Here is a 26,746-nt window from a genome sequence, read left to right as displayed (position 1 = left end):
AGACCAATAGAATGTGGGGTACCTCAAGGTTCAGTTCTGGGCCCAATTCTGTTTCTGTTGTTTATAATGATATGGCCTATCTTAACATTAGCGGCAAAATCTGTCTCTTTGCCGATGATACTAGCTTTACATGGAGCAATCCGGATGTTGCGGCACTTCATGCAACTATTGCTAAAGACCTTATCAACATTAAATCGTGGTGCGATTCGAATCTTCTTTGCTTAAACATCTCAAAAACTAAAGTCTTATCTTATAAAGGTACTATCCAACCCTTTGTACTTAGCAATACCAGCTTGGACGTTGTTGAAGCTGTAAAATTTTTGGGACTTATTGTTGACAGCTCTTTGGAGAGGGAATTACATATCGATGTTTTATCTAAAAAATTAAGTTCAGCTTGTTTTGCCATAAGAGCAGTTTCCAGGGAATTAAATCTTTCGTCATCAAGACAGTGTATTATGCCCTTTTTGATTCCCATCTTCGTTACGCCCTTCCATTCTGGGGCACATGCTGTGTGTGACTCAGTTTGAGCGCATTTTTAACATAACGCTCAAACTGAGTCACACTGGTGTGTGGCTCAGTTTGAGCGCATTTTTAAACTACAAATAAAAGCGGTTCGCTATTTACTAAGACTTGATAGTCTGGCTCACTGCCAAGAAATGTTTAAAAGATTTAAAATATTAACTCTTTCATCTTTATTCATTCTTGAATCTATTTGCTTGGTTCGCAAGCATATCTCAGAAATTCCTAATAGACCATCTTGCAATTATCCACTTCGAAACGCAGAGCATGATCTTTATGTGCCAATCCCAAGGTCAGAATTAATAAAAAGCTCTATTCTTTACGGAGCTAAAAAAATGCTCAATCATCTGCCTTTGAAAATTAAATCATTGATATCTTTTCCTCGATTTCGCAATGCTTTGAAATGATATTTACTGAAGAGAGCTTTATATGCAGTAGATGATTTTTTTTTCATATTAATTTTTGAGTATTATGCCGCACTGGCTAATTATTAAATTTTTTACGATGTAGAATAGCAATATTTTATATTGCTAAATTTTTATAAATTTTTCTTATGACTTTTTAAACATTGTATTAATGTTTTTGACTGTTTCTTAACTTTCTTAACTTTTTTTATTTTACTTTCTTGTTACTATGTTTATTTACTTTCCTATTTTCTTACTTTTTACCGATAGTATAAGAAATTTGACCAGGTACATTTATGTCTTTTGTACCCAGTTTTGTATATATTTATTTAGTACTTGTATTTTGGTTTCTATATTTGTGTGTTTTGCTTTTTATGTATAGCTTTGTCTACACATTTTTTTTCCAAAGCATATTTGATTGATAAGTTTAAAAGGAATAAAATACTTACATTCTCTAAAGGCAGGGCAAAGATATTTTATTCTGTACTTTAAGTTTGATTGTTTCTCTGAAGTTTCTATTAAATCTCTCTTTCAGGTTAAGATGTTTTCCAGATAGTCTAAAAAATCCATCGTTACCCCTATTTTTAAACATGATAGGAGAAATAAACTAATTGATTATCGATTTATTAGTATACAATATAACTGAGCTTGGTCTTAGTACACCGATAAGCATGTTAAACGTAGTTTCCAAAGTGATAGAGAAAATCAGTCTGAGATTTTTGAAAGAATTTTTCGTAAATCAATATTATCACACCTGTTTGAGAAGACCTCTGCCTTTCTTCTCAACACGTGTCACATGCAATTTTGAATTAACAACAGCTTGTAATCTCTACTGATGGAATTTTGGTGCGAAAAGTGGAGAAATCGTGCTTCTCTGATAGATCCTTGATGCTAATGGCTTCATACTTTCAAAATTTTGGTTACAGGGTGTGTCAAGCAGAAACTATGTTGCCAACATTAATTTTTTTTGTTTTTTCTGAAAGTAAATTGACCTTATTATTTCCGAATCTTGATGCAACTTTTCCTAACAGATGGATTGGACGAAGAGGACCGATTGAGTGGCCACCAAGGTCACCGGGTATAACCCCACTAGATTTTTTCTTATGGAGCTATTTGAAGTCCAAAGTTTATAGACCAAATAATGTTGGATGATTTAAGGTAAAGAATTCGATAAGAAATTAGACTAATCGATCTGCAAGTTCTTGAAAATCTGCAATTGGAAATTATTTATCAACTTCAAAAATGCATTGAAGTAAATTGACAACAAATTGAACGTCAGTTGCAATAAATATTATATAGATTTTTATTTTTTAATGTCGTATGTTTGATTAGTTTATTACTTCAAATTTGATGAACCGCTGACTTTAGGCACATGGTATGCTATACAAGAAGTGTTCAGAATATATAGTAGAACTGCAAAATGCCATGATATACAGGGTATTCCATTTAAAAAAATAATATTTATGTCATAATTTCTACTTGAAGTAACCTGTACTGAAAATATGTATTGCAAAAAACGCGCAAGTGACAATAATAATTAATGTGTCCGAATAAGAATAAAATATATGCAAGTATCTGTAAAAGGTTGCCAAATTTCGAAACTGGAGATACTACAGACCAAAATATGTCAAATAATTGACTCAAATATACCAATATACCTTAGTTCAAATGTTGATAGTTTGCGAGATACAGGGTGTCAAAGTTACAACTTTAATTCCTTTTTTTCTTTATTTTTTAAGAAGTATTTCAAATTTTGGCATAAAACTCGGTATAGGAAGGTTTTCTAGTATGAGAAACAAGGGTCCGTTATTTTTTATGGCCAAACTTCTAGATGGCGCCACTTTTTCGGTAAATAACTTATCGTGACTTTTTTGTGCTACCCTGTATGCAACACCTGACACGACAAATCTAATTTTTTCGTATTTCCATAACTATAAAGGTGCACTTCTATCCAGTGTCTTAAGTTAATACTTTTCGAGATATTTGTTTTTAAAATGTATAATGCATTATGTGTATCATGATAAAACATTTCTATAACTTAATAACCAACTTGCTTTGAATAATATCTGAGTAGTGTTGCTATGGTTTCTAATGTTTGTCATAATAAAATGTCACGTCAAATATAAACATCATGGAGTATATGTTTGTTGAATATTCTGATATGAATTTAATGCACGGATTGGCAAGATGTATTGATTTGAATGCAGGAAGATTATACAGTGCTTTAATTTCAAAACGATCCACCCTTAATAACTTTCTTAAAAAAAAAAAAAAAATTAGATGTAATAACACGTCAAATTAGATATACAGGGGGACGTTTAATTATGCGTTTATTGAAGTTCTGTCAATCACCTCCTCACCTCCAGCTAACCTCACTTTAATATGTCAAATGGGAACCCCCATCGTGTGATACATCATAGTAAGCAGCGTAAAATTCTCTATTCAACGGTACCAAAACGGTACAAAAAATGAAATCGGTAAATGTGTAAGCAAATAGTTAGCGAAAATGTCTAGAAATAATGATTATTTTATTTACGCCAAACTTTGGGATTTTAAATGAATACTTTTAGTGTGGTACCTACATCATTTTAAAATTCTTACATTTTTTATAATAGATCATCAAAAAAGAAAAAAGATTGACTAGCAAAATTTATTTAAACCTTTTAGAAAATGCAATATACCCTTCCATCATCTATCTGTATTGGTCTATATTTGTCTATATCTATCTATATCTATATTGGTCTATATCTATCTGTATTGGTCTATATTTGGTTTCGAGATTTTTTAACCTTTCGCAGATACCATCTATAATAAAAAAATGGAATAAAGAGTATTCCATTTTTTTATTTGAAGCAAATACGTTTATACTAATTTTTTTATAAAAGCATTTAACTCCAATTTATTAAGAAAAATAAATAAAAAAATAGACAAAAAAATAAAATTACAACTTTTTTTTAACCTTTTCGTGATTTTTACAAACCTGTAGACTTTATACTCGCCACTGCCAGTTAATTGCAAACCTTGTAATACAATTTTTATTATTTGTAGCTGTTTTCATTTTATGTAATTTTGTTTTAAATATAAACGAATATTTAATTAATTTTATATTGGCTCAACAAAAGTTTAATTAAAAAGAAGTTTATTTAGAACAAATTGAATTAAATTATGTAACAGGGTCCCAGAGGAGATCATTTAACAAAAAAAAGTTTACTTCACTGAATTTTCGAAATCTTTATTTTTGTTTTTGACACCAAAAATACAATTTGTAGATCTCTTGAATATTTTTCGTATGATACTTTGTGTTCAAGAAAAATTAAATGAAATTTCTTTCACTGCATGTTTCTGGCTTAACAGAAAAATGTGAAAACCTCTAAGCTAATTTTCACAAAATACCTGTGACCTGTCTTACATCTAAATTTAACAACAGTTGGTATGTCGAATTTCTTTTTGGAATTTATGAAATTTCTGGGATTATGCGATACATCTATTTTATTATACGATTATCCTCGATATATGCATATTTTATGTAACTTATCACTATCAACAATGTTTCTGATAATCATCAGAATTCCCTGTTACAAAAAAGTACGGTAAACTTTCGTGAGTAATTTTTAATTAAGCCTAATTCTTGTTTGATCAATTAATAAACATTATATAATTAATTAAAAAAAAGAACCCAGTTGGTATACCGTAAATATATAACATAATAAATATTTTCCTAATGATAATTTCGATTATTGGACATTTCTTTATTTCTGTTCATTTCTGATATATAATACACTACTTAAAACAATTATCGTAAACTTGGTATATAGTATATGTATATATTCTTTTATTATACAGAGTTTTCCCAAATACATATGTGAAAATTATTTTATATAGTGTAGAAAATAATTTTTCCCATAATCATTTTTATCATCATCATTTTTATTTTTTTCTGATCTCATTTGCAGCTAAACTTAATAGAATAAGCATCGTTAGAATTATTTTAGAACCATTCTCATCTACAAAATTATATTTCTAGATGTGCATTATTAACTTTTTATCTCTCTACATTTAAAACAAAATATAGCTAATAGCTTGCATAATACTTAGTTGAAGACCTGTAATAGAAAAAAAATAGAAAAATGCCGGTGAGATTATCTTTATTTTATCTTTGCAACATTGGAAAAATGCTTAATATAACCAGACTTATTATAAAAACCTTCTTCAGAACTAAAATTTTCAGAGGCAAAATGTTTTTGTTGTTGAATTTTCTAATAGCATTTTAACATTACACGCATCTAAATATAAATCTTGTATAAATTATAGGTTGATTGCCAATCACGTTGGGTTCTAACGGCAGATACAGATTAAGTATAATTATTATAGCAGTAAAGATTTGTTATTCTCTTTTTATGCTATAAATTTCTTAACTTTTATTTATAGCCATTAAAAGCATGATTTATTTTATGACGGACCTAAGATAAACTTTCATCGGTTGTTATATGTGTTGAATATGTGTTTAAGTCAAATTTAACCACAAAAAATTTTACATTTATAGAACGTTCTTAATTTGTATTAGAAAGGAGTTACAGTAACCAGTAATATTCTAGGTATATTTGTATTAGTTACATCCATTGGTACATAGATTTTAAACTTTGCCGTACTAATATACACGGTAATCATCTTAATTTAAAGGATTTAAAAATATTTTCTGGTAAGTGAGTTGAGAAATAATAACGAGTGGCCGCTTAGATCACTGGATTTAATTCCACTATATTTTTATATTGTTATTGTTTTATAAGCATGTAAATTTAGCCACTACAAGTTTTTTTTTTGAGATTTTAAAATTTCAAAGTATGAATTGAAAATTTTTATTGTTTTTCTATGTCAAAATTTTCGATAAACTTTTTCTTAAAATTAAAAAAAAATAGCTTGAATTTTTGCGAGGTAAATTTTGAGTGTTATTATACCAAACTATTATTTCAAAATGATTTAAAAATTAAAATTAGAATTTCATTTTATTATCTAAAATTTTACGCCAAAATTTCGAATTATTATTTGAAAATTTTTACTTAAAACTTCAAAGTTTTGAGATGACAAGATGAAATTTAAATTATTGATTTAGAAATTTCGAAATAATAATTTAACATTTTAAGGTATTAAACGAAATTTCATTTAAAGAGATAAAATTTAAAAATAGTAAATCAAAATTTAGGAAGAACCTTTTAAGAAAATAGGGACTTAAACTTTGTCTCAAAATTTTGATATAGTGATATTAAATTTAAAAATATTGAGGTATCCAAATCTAAAAATTGACAATTTTAAAGCATTAGTACAAAATAATAAAATGGTAAGACAATATTTTAAACGTTCGATACAATATTTTGAAATTTAAAATACCTAATAATTTTTTTTTTACTTTAAAGTGATAAATCTGAAAAATGTTAGATGAAATTATGAAAAAACATGTTGAGAGATGATGAGATAAAATTTCAAAATAATAATTCGGAATTTTGAACAAAAATTGTAACGTAATTTAAGATTATGTAATCATCTCATCATCTTATATCCGTCACTGTCCACTACTGGACATAGATTTCCTCTAAATGTCTTTCGGTTTTGGACCGTAATTATCAAATTTGCAGCAATTCTCTTTACATCATCTATTACAATTTGTTGTCTTCTTCTTATCTATTCTAATGTTCTTTTAGTCCAACGGTCATTTGATATTCTCGCTATATAACCTGTCCATCTCCATTTCTTTTTACTTATGTGATTAACTACGTCTTGATGACGTTTTATGCACAATACTCCCATCTGGTATTTCCGACCATGAAGCTGTTCTTGCTAAAATGCCATATAATACTGTATCATCTTCATATCATTATATGGGAAGAATTTTCAGCAGGAGAAATTCCAATGCTTTTTCTGCTGCTACAGCTTCGGTAAATTGGAATGCACTTGAAACGGCTTCTGACCCACTTACTTTATTTTTCTAAGTTCTGTGTGATAAAATCAATCAGTGCTTTCCTAAAATGAGGCTTAAAACTAAGAAACGAAAACCATGGGTTACAAGAGGCCTTAGAATTTCTGCTAAAAACCTCCGTTTTTTGACTAAGTTGTGCAAATATACCACAAATGAAAATATCCTGGTATATCATCAGAAATACCGTAGTCTGTACAGAAAGACAATTAAAGCAGCAAAATCTAATTATTATAGGAATCGCTTAAATATGTCATCAAATAGGCAAAGAGAGTGTTGGTCGATTATTAGTGATTTTAGACATTGCCATAGAAAAGTATCTGAACCGGAGTTAAGACCTGACATTTTAAACGACTATTATTGTGATATACCTAATATCTTGCTCAAGGGCATTCGTAGTAACATTGATCCCTTACACTATCTTCAACAAGTGTCGGTTGAGCATTCATTTTTCTTTCATCCTGTCGAACTTACCAAAGTAAAAAATGAAATCAAACGCCTAAAAAACCATAAATCATCTGGAGCTGATGGGATATCTTCGAGGTTGTTACTCTTTTTGCCTGATTCAGCCTTAAATGCTTTAGTTTCTGCCATAAACAATTCTTTACATAATGGCATTTTTCCTTCATGTTTAAAAGAGGCAGTGGTTATCCCTTTTCATAAGGGTGGAGATTTGGATCAGCCTTGTAATTTCCGTCCCATTTCTATTTTGTCTACTCTCTCTAAGATAGTTGAAAAACTTGCAAAAAGCAGTATTTGTCCTTTTTACATCATAATGGCATTTTGTCTGCAAATCAGTTTGGATTTCAAGCCGGTTAAGGGACTCATGATGCTGTTTTTAGCTTTTTGAAGAACGTCTATGTGTCCTTGAATTCTGGAGAGTCATCGGCGCCAGTGTTTTGTGATCTATCCAAAGCATTTGACTGTGTGGATCATGGAATACTGTTATCTAAGCTCGATAAATATGGTTTTAGAGGCGTAGAGTTGCGATGGCTTGAGTCCTATCTATCAAATCGTACTCAGAAGGTTACAATTGTCTGCTTCTAGATCCCTAAAATGCGGCGTTCCCCAGGGTTCAGTGTTGGGACCACTGTTATTTTTACTGTATGTGGATGACTTGAGTTCATTGAAACTGCAGGGCAAGGTGGTTCAGTTTGCTGATGATACCACCATACTATGGAGCCATAAAAATTCTGATTATATTAAGACTTGTATCCTTGAAGACCTTCAGATTTTATCAGGGTGGTGTGCTTCCAACAGGCTCGTGTTTAATGTAAGAAAGACGTCTATTATGGGGTTTAAGTGCGATGTTCAGGGTCTGATGTTTGACGAAAATTCCCTCTTGCAGAATAAAGAGTGCTGCAAGTTCCTAGGAATTACCATTGATGGTCGCCTTCGGCTTGAAGATCATATTTTACATTTAGCTGGGAAATTATCTTCTGGATGTTTTGCAGTAAGAATGGCAAAACAAGAGCCGGGAGGAGTGGTTGAACGTTCAGTGTACTTTTCACTTATTGAATCTCATATTCGGTATGGCTTGCCTTTTTGGGATTTAACCAATAAGGGGCTACTTAACATTGTCTTGTTATTCAAAAAAAAGCAGTTAGATACCTGTGTTCTGCTAAGTTAAGAGATTCTTGCAAACCTCTCTTCATTTCTGAAAAAATCCTAACTCTTTTTTCACTCTTTATTTTAGAAACAGCTGCTCTTATTCACAAAATTCCCAAACTACCCTCTGACACTGGCCATTTGACTCGTCGTGTAAATGATGTTCCCCTACCTATTCCTACGTCTTCCCTTACCAAAAACTCATGAATTTACATAAGTAAAAAAATTTACAATCATGTTCCTCTATGTGTTAGACATATATCGGATGTTAAGAAATTGAAAAGAGAATGAAAGTCGCTTTTATTGGCTAAGGCATATTAAAACCTGGATGACTTTTTTAATGATAGGTTTTAACCTTGGACATGTTGGAAAGTTTTTTTTTCCTTTTTTCTTCTCTAGTTTTGTCAACAAGTTTACTTTTATTTAGTAATTGATTGTTTTATTTAGTTATCGTTAATTCAAGTATGTTCAAAAAGTTTTGTCTTCTTGTGTTTAATTTTGTTCATTGTTTTGTCAATTTTTGAAATTGTATTTTTGTTTTGTTTTTTTAGCTTGTAGGATGCTTATACACAAGATTATTCTTACGTAATATAGCACATTTTCTTTCTTTCTTTGATTTTAGTTCATTTTCTGATGGTATTATTGTTCTTTCATTTACAGCTCTTTCATATTGCAGAGTTCTTTAAGTGATGCAAGCTTGGCTCTTTGGCCTATTCTCAGCTTCTCTGCTGCATTTTTTATTAATGTCAGAGTTTCTGTTCCATATTTTATTACCCGTAACATGCATTATTGCACACTTTTCTGTTCAGACATATGCGTATTTAATCCTTGAATATCTTGCTTTCCAAAATCCACCCAACCGAAACCTATTCTAAGCTGTAACATGTGCGTTTGATTGTTCTCTCGAATTTATATTTCGTGCCCAAGGTATTTGTACATTTGCGTCTCTTTTATCTCAGAGTCGTCAACTCTGATAGTCTGTGCAAGTACTAGATTAGTTATTATTTGGGGTTTACTTGCATTTATTCGAAGACCGACTTTTGATGAGACCTGTTCTATTTCTAGCATGTGTTTTAAATCTCCGAAATTATTATGTGTGACAAGAAGGATATCATCTGTGAATCTAAGGTGCATTAATCTTTCACCATCGATATTAATGCCTCTTTTCTCACCAAGCATCATTGCGTATTCGAGAACCCACTTTAATTTTGCATGTTGAATCGTGAAGTTTTATAGGTGGTGTTACTGTATATGTATTACATAAGCCTTGTATATCTGTTCTAAACTGCTGCAGTGCGGCTATTATTGATATTATTTTGATCGTGTCGAATGCTTTATAGAAATGAATAAATACCAAGGCTTAGGGTCTATTGTACCTTTCTGTCAGATTTTATGTTTAGAGATTCATGACTAAAATTTTGAAACAACCGAGAATAGAGCTGTAAAGCCTTTAAATATTATAAAAAAAAATATCGCCCATACATGATGATCAATGATGTTCGATGTATACGAGGTGTTATCAATCGCTTAAATTTATTATTTATATTATTAGGTGGGTACATGCAAATTGCACAAATAATTTTATTGTAAATATATACCTATAGGTGTATACACGGTGCGGCTCTTAATTGGTCCCCCCCTCTTATCTTTTAAATGCGTTTATATATAAATTTGAAATTTGGCGCACATCATTAGCAACCTAAATACTACTGTTTGGTTCCTAGCTCATTTTGCAAAACTTCAAAATGGCGGCGGGACGCCATTTTAAAAAATAAGCGTAGCAAAATGGCAGCCTTTCAAAATCTTATTTTTTGCATTTCTATTTTCAGTCAAAATAATTAAACTTTAGGTAGATAACACAGAAATGTTACTATTTCACTACAAAAGATGTTGAAAATGTGCACCATTAACTTCAAGGCAGTAAAATAAACTATTGGAGAACTCTTCACGAACATTTTGGAAACGGCAACATCAATATTGCGGCATGCATCATTCTTTGACGTAGATCGAAGATAGATTCTGGCTGGGTGACGTAGACTTTTTGTTTAAAGTAGCCCCTTAAAAAAAAGTCCAGAGGTGTAAGTTCGGGTGACCTGGCTGGCCACTGGGTAGGACCTTGACGACCAATTCACCGATTACGTTAAGTATTAGTCAAATATTCTTTAACATTTCTGGGCATCCGGCCGCCATTTTGAAGTTTTTTAAAAAGACCAAAAAGTAGTATTTAGGTTGATAATGATGTGTGCCAAATTTCAAATTTTTATATAAACGCATTCAAAAGATAAGAGGGGGAGGACAATTAAGAGCCGTACTGTACCGCAAATAATAATCTATTATAAAAAGATTCATAGTACATATTACAACAATTTTATAAGAAATTCTTTCGTATTTACAAATTTCGTAGACAAATAGGAGTTTTGCACTCTTTGTAAAGAACTTTTAAATACAGAAAGAATGAGACAATTACATAATTTTATTTAATGCATGCGATAGAATGTATCAATTGTTATATAATAATTTAAATCTAAGATAAGCTTTCTGGATACCATGTGATACGTGCTAGTCAAATCGCATTTTGACTGTCAAAGATAAGACCAAGATTTTTTACGTTTTCCTTTATTTATGACGACACGTCACGCACCCAAACATTAACTTGATTTTTTATTTATTGCATATAATTTTTATAATTAAATATTACCAAAAAACACTTGCATGGATTTAGATAAAGAGAATACTTTAGGGAAATATCAGAAGTTTTCTAAATTCAGTGAAGCTAATCTAAATGAAGCGAGTCAGGAGCTTGATTTTTAAAAACGAGTAATATTGTTGCGTATTATCTGCGTTGTACTTAACGTTACATGTTTTTATTAGTTTATTATTGTTTTATATAGCGTATACCGCGTATAATAGTGGATTTACAAGCGATCCTTGAGAGACCCCACAGGGAATATGCTGTGAACTAGATAATATTAATAGATAATATAATCCACGAGGTAGAAAGAGCAATAAAACAAATGAAAAACAAAAAAAAGCAATGGACCAGATAACATAGAGGCTAAATTTCTGAAACTGTTGGATGATGAAGGAACACTTTGAATTATCGACATCTTCAACAGAATCTATAACTGGAAATATCGCCATAAAATGGCTGCAATCAGAATTTATAGCGTTGCGCAAAAAACCTGGAGCAAAGAAGTACCAGGATTACCGGACCAAGTCGGATGAGTCGGATATGCTAAAATTGTTTCTTAAAATCATCTACAGAAGAATTAACAATAAAAACGAATAACAGATATTTAAAAACTAATTTGGTTTTTGTAATTTTATTACAGTTGGAACCAGAGAGGCACTTTTTGAAGTTTAAGTCTTAATGCAGAGATGCAAAGACCTCAACTGTGATGTATACATCCTCTCGTCTTTGATATTCAACTTTAAATTCGAAAAAAATGTCAACAAATTCCTTAACGGAATATAAGAAGGTATCTTTTTGAACGAAGTCAGACTGAATAATATCCGATACACCCACGATACCATGATGATAGCATATAGCTTGGAAGTATTGCAAAGGTTAATAGACCATATCACGCGGTACCGTCAATAATATGGTCTTAATATCAATGTAAAAAAAAGGATACAAGTGATCATCAGCAAAAGAAATATAAATGGAAATCACGTATATATTGACGAAACCGGAATTGAACATATTAAACAATATTGCTACCTTACAACCATCATAAATGAACAATGGGACAGTCCACAAGAAATGTCGTATAGGAAAAGCAAGGACGGTATTTCACAAAATGAGTGCGATCTTCAAAAATCACAACACATTTCTTGAAACAAAAGTAAGGCTTACGATGCTATGTCTGTTGTATGCCGTAGAATCCTGGACACTTGTCGAAGCCACCAGGAAAAATCTGAAAGCATTTGCGATATGGCTGTATAGGAGAATGCCCAGAATACCATCGACAGCAAATTTTCACATATTCCTAGAATAATTTAAGTGGACCCAGCGTAAAAATCGATTTTTTTTTTAGAAATGCCTTTATTTCCAAAACCAGTTGAAATAAACTTTTGAAAATTTTTTCACGTATTCCTAAGATAATTTAAGTAAGCGCCTATGTTCTATTGAAGTGATGTTTAAATTTTGAGCTTTTTAGGAACTTAAATAGCTAAAAAATATACAATTAGTTATCCTTTGGTTTTTAATAAAAAAACACGCAATTTTTTTTTCTCAAAAATCGCTAGAGATAGGTATAGGAAAGTATAATTAAAGAAGAATCACAATAAACTAGAGAATCTAAATATTTAAAAATATATAGGGTGTTCCGTTTAAAAAATCAAAGCAGTGTTGAAAATATTTTAGACCGATAGAGCATTGTTTGTTTCCATGGTTACCAAATTTTCAGAAAAATGCTACCTTTTGTTTTATATATACGGCTAACGTACTATTGCTCGTCAATCACCCTGTATATTTATATATACTGGGTGTGGTTCCTCTCCTGCGCTTCCTTGATTCAGTCGTCGTAATAAATGTAAATAAATTGTTTTCTTTTTAATTCAAGCTCTCCTAAATCAAAATGAATTGAAAGAAATTACGTCAGGTTTTTTTTGCCTTTTGTTTATTTTGTTTGCTTTTTTATTCCTTTTTTTATAAAGTATATATCACTTAAAAATGCCCTTTGCAGAGGTACTTTTATTTTTTTGCTAATTTCATTTATATCGGATGTACATTTGTTTTGCCATTTTTGATATTGGCAAAAAACCGTTTTGGATTTGAATTTGAAAATGAATAAGAAAAAATTCATATGCAATTGAATAGGAATCATGAAGCATATATGTATACAGTGCATCCCAAAAGTTATGTCTAAATTCATTTAAAATTCAGGGGTGTGTTCGAAAAAAAAAAACGCTTGGACCCGTCGATTTTTATTTCAAGTTGCGCATTTTTGTACGTGAAGTTTGTGTATACAGGGTTGCTGAAAAATAAATTACGACCATCAACTTAATTTTTTCAAATGAAAGCACCTTTTTTTATTTCATCTTTGAATTTCGCGTGGAACTCTACGTATATTTCATGCATCATGTCCTATACCTAAAGTCAACAGTTATCGAAAAAAAGACGATTAATGTAACAAATAAAAAAAGAACAAAAATTAAGTTAAATGTTCAAAATAATTGCCATTCACGGCTTGACAATATCCAAGGCGATCAATAAAGTCTCGTTGCACATTTTCAATCATTTCCGGAGTTATGACGCGCACTTCTCTGCGAATTCTCTCTTTCAAGTCGTCTAGATTATTTGGCCTATTAACAAATACCTTTGACTTGAGGTATCCTCATAAAAAAAAGTCTATTGGTGTTAGGTCAGGCGACCTAGCAGGCCATTCCATGGGTCCTCTGCTTCCTATCCACCAATTGGGAAAGGTTTCATCCAAAATTGTACGCACAGTGGCAGCATAGTGCGAAGGAGCGCCATCTTGCTGGAAAATTAGTTCTTCGTCAGGATAGTCTGGATACAATGGATTTGGAAATAAAGCTAGTAATGCTGGAACTAATTTAAATTAGAGAAAATCGAGACACACTTGTCCCGTTAAATTCTGTTCAAAGAAAAAGGCACCTATTACTCTTCCGCGCACTATTCCACACCACACATTTAGTTTTTGAGGGTACTGGGTTAATGGGGGGTTTACCTCCATCATCCAATGCGGATTTTCTGTTGCCCAATATCGACAATTTTGTCTGTTCACACTACCATTCAAACAGAACGTGGCTTCATCGGAAAAAATAATATTTGTTACTAAATTATTATTTCGATTGCACATGTTTTGTAAGCGTTCACAAAACTCATTTCGCCTATCAAAATCATCATCAAATAACTCTTGCACAGGAATAACTTTGTAGGGCTGATATTTGTGCTTTCTAACTATTCGGTGAACTATAGATTTCGCCAGTGTAATTTTGCCCCAGAGGAGTGGCATGGATTTTCTTCCAAAGAAAGCAAAACGTCAAGTTGTTCATTTTCATCTCGAGCAGGACGACCAGATTTTGGCAGATCTCTAAAATGACCGAATTCTCTAAATTTAGCCTCTATTCTACTCACCACCTTTTGGAATATCGGAGGACGATCAGGATGGATTTCATTGAATAATTGAGCAGATTCTCTTTGAGTACGTGTTCTATCACCAAACCCAACCATGCACAGAATTTCTATTTTTCTCGTTCCGTTAACTTTACCATTGTGAAAACCGCAACTTTGCTCGTACACTTCACACTTGACAATATCTGTTTGGCGTACAACTGTCATACAGTTTCTATGAAAATACAAGGTTACCAGCTAACAATAAAAATACACGAATGAATGGAATTTTGCTCTGTATAAAAATTCTCAGAGATAAGGTGAACTTCAATAATAATGTTTGGTCATCTTTTTTTCGACAACTGTTGACTTTAGGTATAGGACATGATGCATGAAACATACGTAAAATTCCACGCAAAATTCAAAAATGAAATAAAAAAATGTGCTTTCATTAATCAAAAAATTAAGTTGATGGTCGTAATTTATTTTTGAGTAACCCTGTATATACAAATATCACGTACAAAAATGCGCAACTTCAAATAAAAATCGACGGATCCAAGCGTTTTTTTTCACACCCCTGAATTTTAAATGAATTTAGACATAACTTTTGGGATGCACTGTATACATAACAAAATGCAAATGGTAATGTTATTGTTATCGTATTTAGCAAATGTTAATTTCCGAACCAATAACTAATAATTACAACCAATAATCGATTCGTATCGTTTGCGCTGCTACTTATCGTAAACAATTATAAATCTAAATTAAAACTAATGAAATCCTAATGACATATAAATCCGGTAAACCCTTTTTTTTCAAATACCGTAATTACGTACTTCAAGAATATAATTTCCGTGTTATCAAATGAAAACCCTTGCATATCAAATTAAATATTATTTCACTAACAATAACAGATAAAATATCTTATCACTTACCATAAATACTTTCGTATAGTCCGTCTTTCTTGGAATAGATTGACTCATAGCAGTTGTAAATCCCTTCCTCGATCCTAACCGAAGATGGAGGCCTGGGAGGCAGCGGCTCTTGCCTTGATCTCCTCAAAGGAATACTGGGCGGAACCGGGAGGGTTTCATAAATAACTTCCCCACTTTCAATCGGTTCATACCCATCGTCAATTTTAGTTACCATAGTGCTCAGCTCTTCGTAAACTTTTTCTTCTCTAATTAAGTGGTCATATTCATTTAGGGCTTTTTCTTCGATAGGTGTTATTTCCTCTAGACTTTTAAGTGTTTCTTCTCTTACTTGGCTTATTTCCTCGTAGTCTACCTCTTCTGGTAGAGGCATTTTTTTCTTAACTGGTCTGGCTCTGGTATTAGGTTTTGGAGGCAAATCAGGAGGCAATTTCGGTTTTTCTAAAGTATTTATTGAGGATCTACTGGAAGACGATGAAGGAGACTTATCTCTCCAGAGAAACGACACATTTGGGACCGCTGATATTTGCTTAACTTCACTAGTAATGTTATCTACAGATTTTGATTTACTATCTGGTTGTACTTTTTTTAAGTTTAGGGTTTCGTACATAGAATCACAACGTCTTTGTGGCAGTACTGCTGGGATGTTGATCACTGGCACGTCCTCCTCACTGAATTCTACTGCTGCCGGTTTTGTTATAACAGTCTTTTTTTCGGGACTCCTAGAAATATGCTTGTAGGATGTAGGTAGTGTGGCAGTTTTTCTTGATAAGTTAAGTACTGCAGCAGATTTTTCTGGAATGGTTGGTTTATTAGGACTTTTCACTTGAGCAACTGTGGTTTTTTTTTCGAAAATCTCTATGGCAGCTTTGACAGAGGTTCCATTAGGGGACGTTTCGATGATGGCTTTGGGAATATTTGTTAAATTTAACGTTGTCGGTCTGTTTGGTGAGTCTTTTTGACTATTTTGTCTCTTAACACTATTTTTCCTGGTGGTTTTTATTATCACTAAAGTCTTACTTTCGGACGTGGGTTTCGTTTTAACACTGGGTTTTCTGGACACTTTCACTTTCTTATCACTACACACACTATCACCCCTTTGCAACCGCATTTGTATCAGTTGCTCCTCATACACGTTCCTGCTCTCCACCATTTCGTTGAACTTCTTTGTTAGTTCAGCAACAGTATTTTTTGGCACGTTACTCACTCTAGGCACTGTCAAATTCCTTTTATAAAGAGACGATTGTTTTTTTATTTTAAAACTAATCTTTTTACATGGCGGGCGTCTGTTTTCCAAATGGCTCCCTATAAGGGACTTCTCTTCCATCTGCGCATCTTCTTCTTTATCATCGTTGAGTGAGTGGCTTAAAAAAGCTTTTTTGGACTCAAATATGCTCGCCCTCAGCTTTTGTGAGTGTAAAAATGACTCGTTCGAATCACTAGGGTAAATATCAACTTTCTGATAAGTCGGTATGTCGAATATTATCGGGCTGGGACTGAGCGCCAGGGGACGCTGATGCCAGTTTGTAGATAATTTGGTCTCCATCCTTATCTGAAAAAAATAAATTACTTTATTAGGTTATTATCTTATCAATGGGGGCAATTAAATATGAGAGGGTTTACACCAGTAGAATTTTTTTCTATTTTAGCTATAATAGGTGTAGTTGTAGTAGAAGTATTGTGTATTGTGATCATTTAAAGATATGAAGGAATCCTTGGATTCCAATTATAGAAACTAAATGTTATCCATGTTATCAAATCAGAGAAATCTGTCATAAAAGGAAATCATCTTAGAGTTTCATCATGAATTAATTTCGATGTTATCAGAGCTTATTAAATAATTTGGTAGAATATACGTATGATAGGGCGAAGCATTCATTTCACTCAGCAATTATTTTTTCTATGCGCGGTTAAAATTACTAAAATTTGATATTTTTTTGTTCTATTGGCATGCTTTGGTCAATTAGATCGATATGGTCCGCTACGTACAGTCTCTTCCTTTCTCTTTCACTTTGCTCTTTTATTAGCACGTTATGATACCTTGGGTTCCTTCGGACGGAATTAAACATTTTAAATATTATATTAAATTAACTACCTTGCTTCTCTTCCAAATTTTAGTCTGGTCCTTGACCATATGAACTATCTCATTCCGCACTCATGTACTGTAGCGAGTAGACGTGATATTTTCGCTCCAAGTTAAAATAATATTTTCGTCGCTGTTATATATATAAAAAAAATAATTGGTTAATAATAAATTATTTATAAGTATTTGCTTGGATAGACTAAACGAAATTTCAAGGACGGATGGGTAATAACAGGAAGAAAAAAGGGAAAAAGGAGGGTAAAAGTATGGGGAGTGAGGGTTAGAAAATGGGTAGAAGGGAACCAATGGAAGGAGGAAGAGAGGAGGAAGAATTTCATATAGAGGTGACAGCTTAGGGGATCTTCTCAAAGAGAAGCCGACTAGCACTAGGACTAGGTACGTGAATTCAACAAGAGTTTAATAAAATATAAGCGCCACCTGCTTTATCCCAGATGGATAAGAAAATCCCGATGACCAAGAAAACAAGAAATTACCAAAAGCCCTATACCTATAAACCTGAAAGAAAATCTCACAAGGAAGAACAGACGGGGAGATTTATAAATACAAATAATTATATTGACCTTTAATATTATGTACAAATGGTGTAATTAATACTGTACCTGAAAGAGATAAATTAACAATAAAATAAATATTAACCCTTTACTTTGGCTATTAAATTACAGCTTTAGTGTGAGAGCACCTTAAAACTCATGGGCTTACACCAAAAGTCTCTTGTCTAACTTAGAAAGTTAGGTTATCTGTCAAAAATCAAAATTAACATAAAAGAAAAGCTTTACTTCTGAGATACATTCAAGTGAATCTATATTAAAAGAAAAGTTAATAATCAAACTTATTACTCTAAAAACAAGTTATGTTGCTCTTCCTAAACATAGTGTCTGTAGATCAATGGTAAAATCAAGAAGACAACCAAAAAGACGTGCAACTAGATAGAAATATATATTTTATTGTTGTTGCTCTCTTTAATCTGTATGTATTGTATTTCGTTGTCTCTTTCTTCCCTTATAAAAGGTGAGCTAAGGTGGCGCCAGAATACTAATCTTTCGCAATGCTAAATGTATTTAATTATCAGAGCAGTCAAGAGGAAACATTCTTCCATCTCTGTCTAAATGAATGCAAAAATACAGGATAGCTTGTATCCAATTCTCTAGTATTTCTAAAATTATAATTAAGTACGGCAACAGTGCAACCCTTGCCCAACATGAAGTATGAATACGTGAATTTTAATATGGCTGCATAGTTGTTGTTGCTGATTAATTTTGTTTTGTTTTACATCATTAGTTGAGATTTTGGACGAGTGCTTAAATTTTACGTATTTTATTACCTACCGGATTTAGGTGAACTTGGTTACAGTAGTTAGTAGTTGTAGTTTTTTGTAGGATACAGATTTTAGTGCTTTGACTTGTGTTAGGAACAGAAATATGTTTATTAACGTAATTGTTTAGGCTGTAGTTAAAATAGGTATTCCATGGAGGTTCAAAACGAAAAATTAGGAGATTTGCAAAAAAAATCATAAATAAATTTTCAAATGAATTTAATTTTTATAATATAACTTAAAATAATTACAAGAATAGCATTTGTTCGGACTATCTGTGCTGACTATTTGCTGCTATTTTAAATTTAGCTGTAATCTTTCTGTTTTATTCTTTTAATTAATTTATATTGATTAAAAAAATACTGCATGATAAATAATGAAACATGTGTATATGTATTTCATACACATACAAATTTAACAGTATATTCATTATTATAGAATAGAACAGACTTGTCTATTCTTTACTAATTAGTAGAAAAACAGTTTTACCACTTTATCAAATCAATTTCATTTATTCTGGATACCTGTTTCGCTAACAATATTAGCATGTTCAGCAAAACATTAATTTTTTTAAATTTTAAGTGTTACACTAAAAGATATATTTTTTGGAATATTATTATAGTACTGTGATAATTAAAATCTTTCTATATTTTAATTGCATTTATGTATATGCATGTTACTGTTACCGTCTTAAATTATAAATTATAAAAATAATTAAGAAAATGCATGCACATATTATAGTTATACCATATACTAAGAATACAATACAAAACGTTTCAGAATTATATTTAATTTATTTAGTTCCCCAATTTATATGTTATCAAATTGCATTATTTTAATTAAAATCAGCCGTTCTGTCTCAGAACATAATTATGATGTTCTGACTTCTGAGACATAACGGCTGATTTTAATTAAAAAAAATCATTAAATGCTTAATAGCCGATGTTTGAATTATGGCGGCAAACGCTATCTGCGCTATCTACGTTCACCTTTCACGAAGAGAGACAAAGATGGAAAATAATCGGATATTTTATTAGCGCACAGTTGCGCGTCTCTTTGGTTGTCTCTGGTAAAGTCTCATATTCTGTTATTTGGGGCTAAAAGTTCGCGTGAGTATACTTTCGAAATAGGCCTATTTATCCAGCTTACAAGGAGATCTATATGGTCTATTTCAATAAAATAACTGATATACACCTAGTTATTATGAAATTATTCAAAACAACAGTAGTGAAAATCTAATAATGAGAGTGATAAAAATATAATTTTGAGGTTAGTATTTAGTATAATATACTACAGTAAGGCTAATAAATGTTGATAGGACTTTGGTTTACTGGTTAGGTGGTTTACTGACTGCATGGTTCACTATACATTACAAATATTGATCAAACCTGACTTCAAGAGGGCTACATGATTGAGATGAAGGACCTGGGGTACATCGGTTTGACAGAAGATGTCAATGTAGATGTTGTGGACGTTATTGGAGTAAATGAGTGGAGATTTCTACTTCTTATAGTAGTGGATGAAAACCATACCAACAAAAAAAAAAGCCTGAAAGTGGAAGAATGCCCAGATTGAGGAATCGCCAACACAGTAAGTAGATATAAGTATTGATGGTTAAACTTTAACTGTATGCTTGAGTATACCTATATAAAATTACATGTGTAATACGTAGAGTATCATAAACCAAGATGCCAAATTAAAATATTAGGACTTGGACAATGGAATTGACCTTTTCTCGGGAACACAAAACTGCAAAACAAAGAACCTTGAGAAAGTTGGGATATAACTTCACCACTTATAATCCCGCACTATGGTATTTCGTATCCACAAACTAAAATACCCAAAAAGGTGAGTTTTCAACTTTTCATTGGAGTAAAACCGGCGAAAATACCAAGCACTCAACCTTCTTCAAAGACTTGTTCTTCAAGACTCCTAGAGGTCCAAGATTTTCGCGCCAGAAATGGTTTTAATAGGGATATTGGAGAATGAGCTAGGATCTTATTGGCCAGAATATGATTTCTGACGTTAGTGAAATCAAAACAATTAAAAAAATTAATATTATGAATAATAATTTAAGTTTCATCATAAGGGTTGAAAAAATTATTGATATCAAAAATAGAATTAATACTGAAATGATAACTGTTTATTTTATTAACTTTAGCACCAGAATAACTTAGAAATTGCCTCTTAAAGTTCTATAATCGAGCTATGCTTTCGCTAACATTGTGGATTTATTTTATTTTCTTATTCTTTATGTATCTAAAGAAAATAAACTGTAACATCGCTTTTTTTCAATAAACAATAGGCCAATATCTATTTGTTTATTTATTTACATCCCTCAACAGAGAAACTCCAATAATAGAGTGGAAACGATGTATATACACATGAAATCATCTTGAAAACAAGATTATCTAAATTAAGCGAATTTTTTAAATTTCAGCTAGGCTACAGTTAAATATATCGCATTGATTCTGTATAGAGTTGTATGTATTGCAAGCTTTACGTATAGGCGAAAATTTTGTAATGTTGGTTCGAGGTATTGAAAGATAAAAAGTTTGAGAACTGCGAGCTGATAGCCAAGGAGTGTGTAAATTTAAAAGTTGCAAGATCTCTGGCGAGTCAATTACGCCATTAATTAATTTATGTAAGAACTGTCGAATCTGCCGAATCCCTTCTTTCCTGTAAGGATTTTACCTGAAATCTTTCAAGCAAACGATTATGTGAGAAGCCGATTTCCGGGTACGTTCTTTCGCATTTAAACCAAAGGAATTTTAGAAATGTATATGTTCAAGCTCTTGAATATGGTTCTGATAATATGGCGACCAGACTTGAGAAGAATATTCCAAAATTGAACGAACATACAGTGGAGGCCAAAAAAATAAGAGTGCCTAGATTTATTTGAATATTCCTAATAATATATTGTGCCACATAGAGAAAAAAACAATAAAGATTTCATATTTGTACATAACATATGCCATCAGTGATAAAAAAATAAATACACGTTATTCTTTGCCAGTTTAATTTGTAATTACAAATAAATAATTTATTTTTTACACGTTTTATGATGGACAAAAAATAAGAGTATTTTTTGAAAATGGCCATAAAAAATTAAAATTACAATGTACCGGTAAACAAACGACAGCATTAGATAAGCGAGTCAGTAGAATAATATTTATTTTTGAGGACGGCTGCACATCTTCGTGACATCGAATCGATCAACTTTTGGCATGTTTCAACTGGGATAGAATACCAAGCTTCCTGAACTTCCATAAATCTTGCTTATTTGTTGTTTTTTTACAAATTACTCGGTTCAGCTCCTTCCAAAGGGTTTCAATAGGGTTAAGGTCAAGCGATTGTGATAGCCATTCCAGAACCGAAACCCTATTTTGTTTAAACCATGGTTTAACAATCCGTGCCGTATGTTTAGGGTCGTTATCTTATTGATACACCCACCTTATAGGCATGTTTTCTTCGGCATATGCTAGCATGACTCTATCCAAGATATCCAAATAAATTTCTTTTGTCATGGTCTCCTTAATCCAAAATATGGAAAAACAGCCTCACAGTTTGATATTTTCACCTCCGTAATTAACTGTGCCTATTGTGTTTCTAGGATTATATACTTCATTCTTTCTCCTAACGAATCATCTTCTATCTGATCTGAATAAGTTGATCTTCATCTCATCACTAAAAAGAATGTTGCACCAATTTCTTTGAAAATGTCCATTAAAATTATTCTTAATAAATTCCTTTGAAAAGTCTTTGTTTTATATTAATTTTTCTTAGAAATTGAACTTTTCTGGCCACTCGACCATATAATTTTTGGTCTTGCAAATGTCTTCTTATCGTCCTAGTGCTAATATTTAGGCTTAAGTTTCGTTTTATACAGGGTGTTTCAGAACTATGGGATCAAACTTCTGGGGGTTGTTCAGTGCAACAGAAGAATCCATTTGAGTATAGGAACCCATGTCCAAAAAAGCGTCACTACGCCACTATGGCCCTAAGACGCGTTAAAATTTATGAAAAACATTAATTACCTAAATAGGATCTGCTGCATTTATTTTTACCTTTTGTACATGATACCATAACAACAATTGTTTAAAATCAACGTCAATGTCAATTCTCAATGTCATGTTTAAACATTTTATAGCTTACAATTTTTAAACATTTATTGCTAATGGAAAACTTTACTAATCAAGAATTGGCGGATATGCATTTGGCATACGGAGCAACAAACTGCAATGCACGAGCAGCATCGCGGTTGTATCATAAACGTTATTCCGAACGACAGCATCCTGGAATCAAAAAGTTTATTGCGGTTCATCGGCGGCTCGCTGAGATAGGAATGTTTAAGACCAAGATGCAGATACTGGTGTTGCTCGAACCGTAAGAACGGTCGAATTTGAAGAAGAGGTGCTTCAGCAAGTTGCCGACGAACCATCAAATAGCACACGTGACGTCGCTAAGAATATGAATACGAGTAACGCTTCTGTCTGGCGGGTACTACACGAGCAACAACTTCATCCTTACCACTTCCAGAAAGTTCAAGGTATGACTGCAGCCGATTATCATCCTAGAGTTCAATTTTGTCGATGGCTTCTGGATCACATCATTGCACAACCAAATTTTTTACGATATGTTTTGTGGACCGATGAAGCCTCTTTCACAAGAGACGGTATTTTTAATAGTAGGAATAGCCATGTTTGGGACGAAGAAAATCCTTATGCAATTTTTCCAAGAAAACATCAGAATCGTTGGACTGTCAACGTATGGGCAGGCATTGTTGATGATTATTTAACTAAGCCATACCTTCTACCGGAACGGTTAACAGGGCCTATTTATCTGCGTTTCTTGGAGGAAGCTCTCCCAGAACTCCTTGAAAATGTTCCACTAAACGTTAGACAGCAAATGTGGTTTCAGCATGATGGAGCGCCGGCTCACTTTGCTGTACAAGTACGCGAGTATTTGGCTCAGCGGTTTGGGCACCGTTGGATTGCCAGAGGTGGAGCAGTTTCTTGGCGTCCTAGGTCACCCGATTTAACGTCGCTCGATTTTTTCTTGTGGGGACATGTAAAGTCTTTAGTCTACGAAACTCCAGTAGAATCAGAGCTAGACTTAATTGGACGAATAACAGCAGCATTTGAAATCATTTAAAACGAGGATCAAATTTTTAGTGTAGTCCGCCGAAATCATGTGCGGCGTTTAAATCGGTGTATTGAGGTTGGAGTAAGACATTTTGAACAATTGTTGTGATTATATCATATACAAAAAAAAAATGCATCAGATTCTATTTAGGTAAATAATATTTTTTTCTAAATTTAAACGCGTCTTAGGGCCGCAGTGGCGTAGTGACACATTTCCGGATATGGGTTCCTATACTCAAATGGATTCTACTGTTGCACTGAACAACCCCCAGAAGTTTGATCTCATAGTTCTGAAACACCCTGTAGAGCTAGATGTGGAAAAAGGTTGTTTCATGACATCGCGTACAATAAGCTTATCAGTCTTCCGTGTGGTTTTTCTTGGACGGCCTCGATTTTCAGAAAATTTTCCGTTTTATTTTTTTAAAACTAAAATTTAAAACTCTCTGAGTCTTAAAAAAACAAAATAAGGAGATTTCACAAGGTGATCTTTTAAGCACATTTGCAATAAATGCATAGGATTTGTTTTGACTCCTCAATTGCAAAATTAGACGCCTTTCTTCGGGGCTACAATGCTTTGTGCGACCCATATTAACCAACGATAGTGTTGAAACTGACTTGTATTTATGAAAAATATCACAAACAAATATTTTATCTGAATAAACAGAGACCAAATAGTTACAAGAAAGAAATACTCTTATTTGTCCACATTCCTTAGTCCACTTTCCTCCAGTGCTTCTTGTCCACAAGATTTTCAAACAATAATGAAGAAAACTTGATTTTAAAAGATAAGGGATTTCTTGGTTTATTTATCAATTTTATTAAGTAAACAGATTAAATGCCGGAAGAAAAAACATGTAGCGAAGCTAATTCAGTTTTATTTGAAATTTGATATGCACTCTTATTTTTTTGGCCACAACTGTAGTAGGTAAAGTACAGGAGTTTAATGCTAGAGATATTCTCAAAGAATGGAGAGTTCCCGATAACAAAACTCAGCATTTTATAACGTCCTTTTATGATATCTTCGATATGAAAACTAAATGAAAGCAAGCTATTAAAAATGACTCCAAAGTCTTTGAAGGGAATTAATCTTGGTAATATTACATTATCAATTTTGTATTGGTAAGTAATACAGTTCTTTTTTAAGGAGTAGGAGACCACACAGCATTTAGAGTCATTTAGAGGCAAGTTATTATTATTGCACCATTCATTCACTGAGTTAGTGGCTGCTTGGAGTTTAATGAAATTCTACATTAATAATAGAATTCTACATGATAATTTCTTATCATCACAGTACACTGCTGTTTACTTCTAGGTCCTTAGAAATGGTATTAATAAATGAGTTAAAAAGTAGAGGTCCCAGTACGGAGCCTTTATAAGCATTTAATTTTAGCAGTAGAAATATTGTGTGAATATGATAGAAAGAATAATAATTGATTATCTATCATACTGGTGTTTTTACCTAGGCGCATATGGAACTTAGCAACTTATACCTATACCAAAAATATTATTCTGTAAAAGGTTATTACAATTATTTTTTAATAATAATAAAGTAAAGTAATAGTGCTGTTTTGGAAGTAATAAGTTGAGAGATAGAAAAATAATCACCGTAATATCATGTTGATTTATATATATATTATTTTATTGCTGATAAATACAAAATTTGAATTTGGGATGGAAGTTTTAATATATATCTAATTTAAACTAACTTGTTAACTGTTAAAACTGTTTACTTCTAGGTCCTTAGAAATGGTACTAATAAATAAGTTGAAAAGTAGAGGTCCCAATATGGGGCCTTGTGGTACGCCTGAAGGAGCGACTATTTCAGTTGAGCTGTGTCCAAAGCATTCAACATGTTGAGGACGTTTAGTGAGATAAGAAGAGATAAGAGAAATTAAACGAGCTGAAAACCCAAATTGGTTAAAAAGATTTGATATAAGAATGGAATGGTCAAGACGGTCGAAAGCTTTCGAGAAATCTGTATAGACTACATCAACTTGAGAATTATCATTTATAGATTCTGATATAAATTCCGTGATAGTAATAAGAAAAAGGAAAGTATAAAGCTGAATGAAGGACCCGCTCAAAAACTTTTGAGATGTTGTTAATAAGTGTAACTGGCCAATAGTTATCGATAAGATTTTTATAATTTTTTTTATGAACAGGAATAATTTTAGATTTTTTCCAGAGCAGAGGAAATTCTACAGTTTTGAGGGCAAGATTAATCAATATTGTTAGTGGTTTATAAAAAGCATACACACAGTCAAATATTAGAAATGCAGGTATTTTATCGGGACCAACTATAGCTTTGGGCTTAACTGATTTTAAAGCATTTAGTACTTCATTTTCTATGAAAGATGTGATGTTAATAGTATCACAATGTGAGTAGTTGATTTCAGTTATCTTCAGTTGGGATGTGCTAGTATATGAATTATAAAAATTGAGCTAAGGAGTCTGCTATTTTTTGGGGGTCAGTTAGGAGAGATCCGTTCTTTTTCTTTAATTGTACAACTGGAGATGTCCAAGAACTTTGGGAGTGTTTTTTAACTCCTTCTGTCCTCATTTCTTGGAGCATTGAGAAAACTTTACCTTGTTTGGCTATCGGAGTTCTTCGGGATGCTGCTTTAATTGGATCATTATCTTCAATGTTAAATGCTGTCAAATCAGTACATCCCAGGT

General features: G+C 32.3%; 1 protein-coding gene across 1 annotated transcript in view; it reads right to left on the bottom strand.

Annotated features, from left to right (window-relative positions):
- LOC126746543 (uncharacterized) overlaps positions 1-26,746 on the bottom strand; it is a 112,248-nt gene that overhangs the window by 58,463 nt on the left and 27,039 nt on the right. The window contains exon 2 of the mRNA XM_050454851.1: positions 15,514-17,062. Coding sequence (XP_050310808.1) covers positions 15,514-17,062 — 1,549 coding nt within the window. The remainder of the gene's footprint in view (positions 1-15,513; positions 17,063-26,746) is intronic.

The sequence above is a fragment of the Anthonomus grandis genome, chromosome 17, assembly GCF_022605725.1.
Source record: "Anthonomus grandis grandis chromosome 17, icAntGran1.3, whole genome shotgun sequence".
Taxonomy (NCBI): domain Eukaryota; kingdom Metazoa; phylum Arthropoda; class Insecta; order Coleoptera; family Curculionidae; genus Anthonomus; species Anthonomus grandis.
The sequence above is the reverse complement of the archived record's forward strand: the minus strand, read 5'-3'. Positions and strand labels throughout refer to the sequence as shown.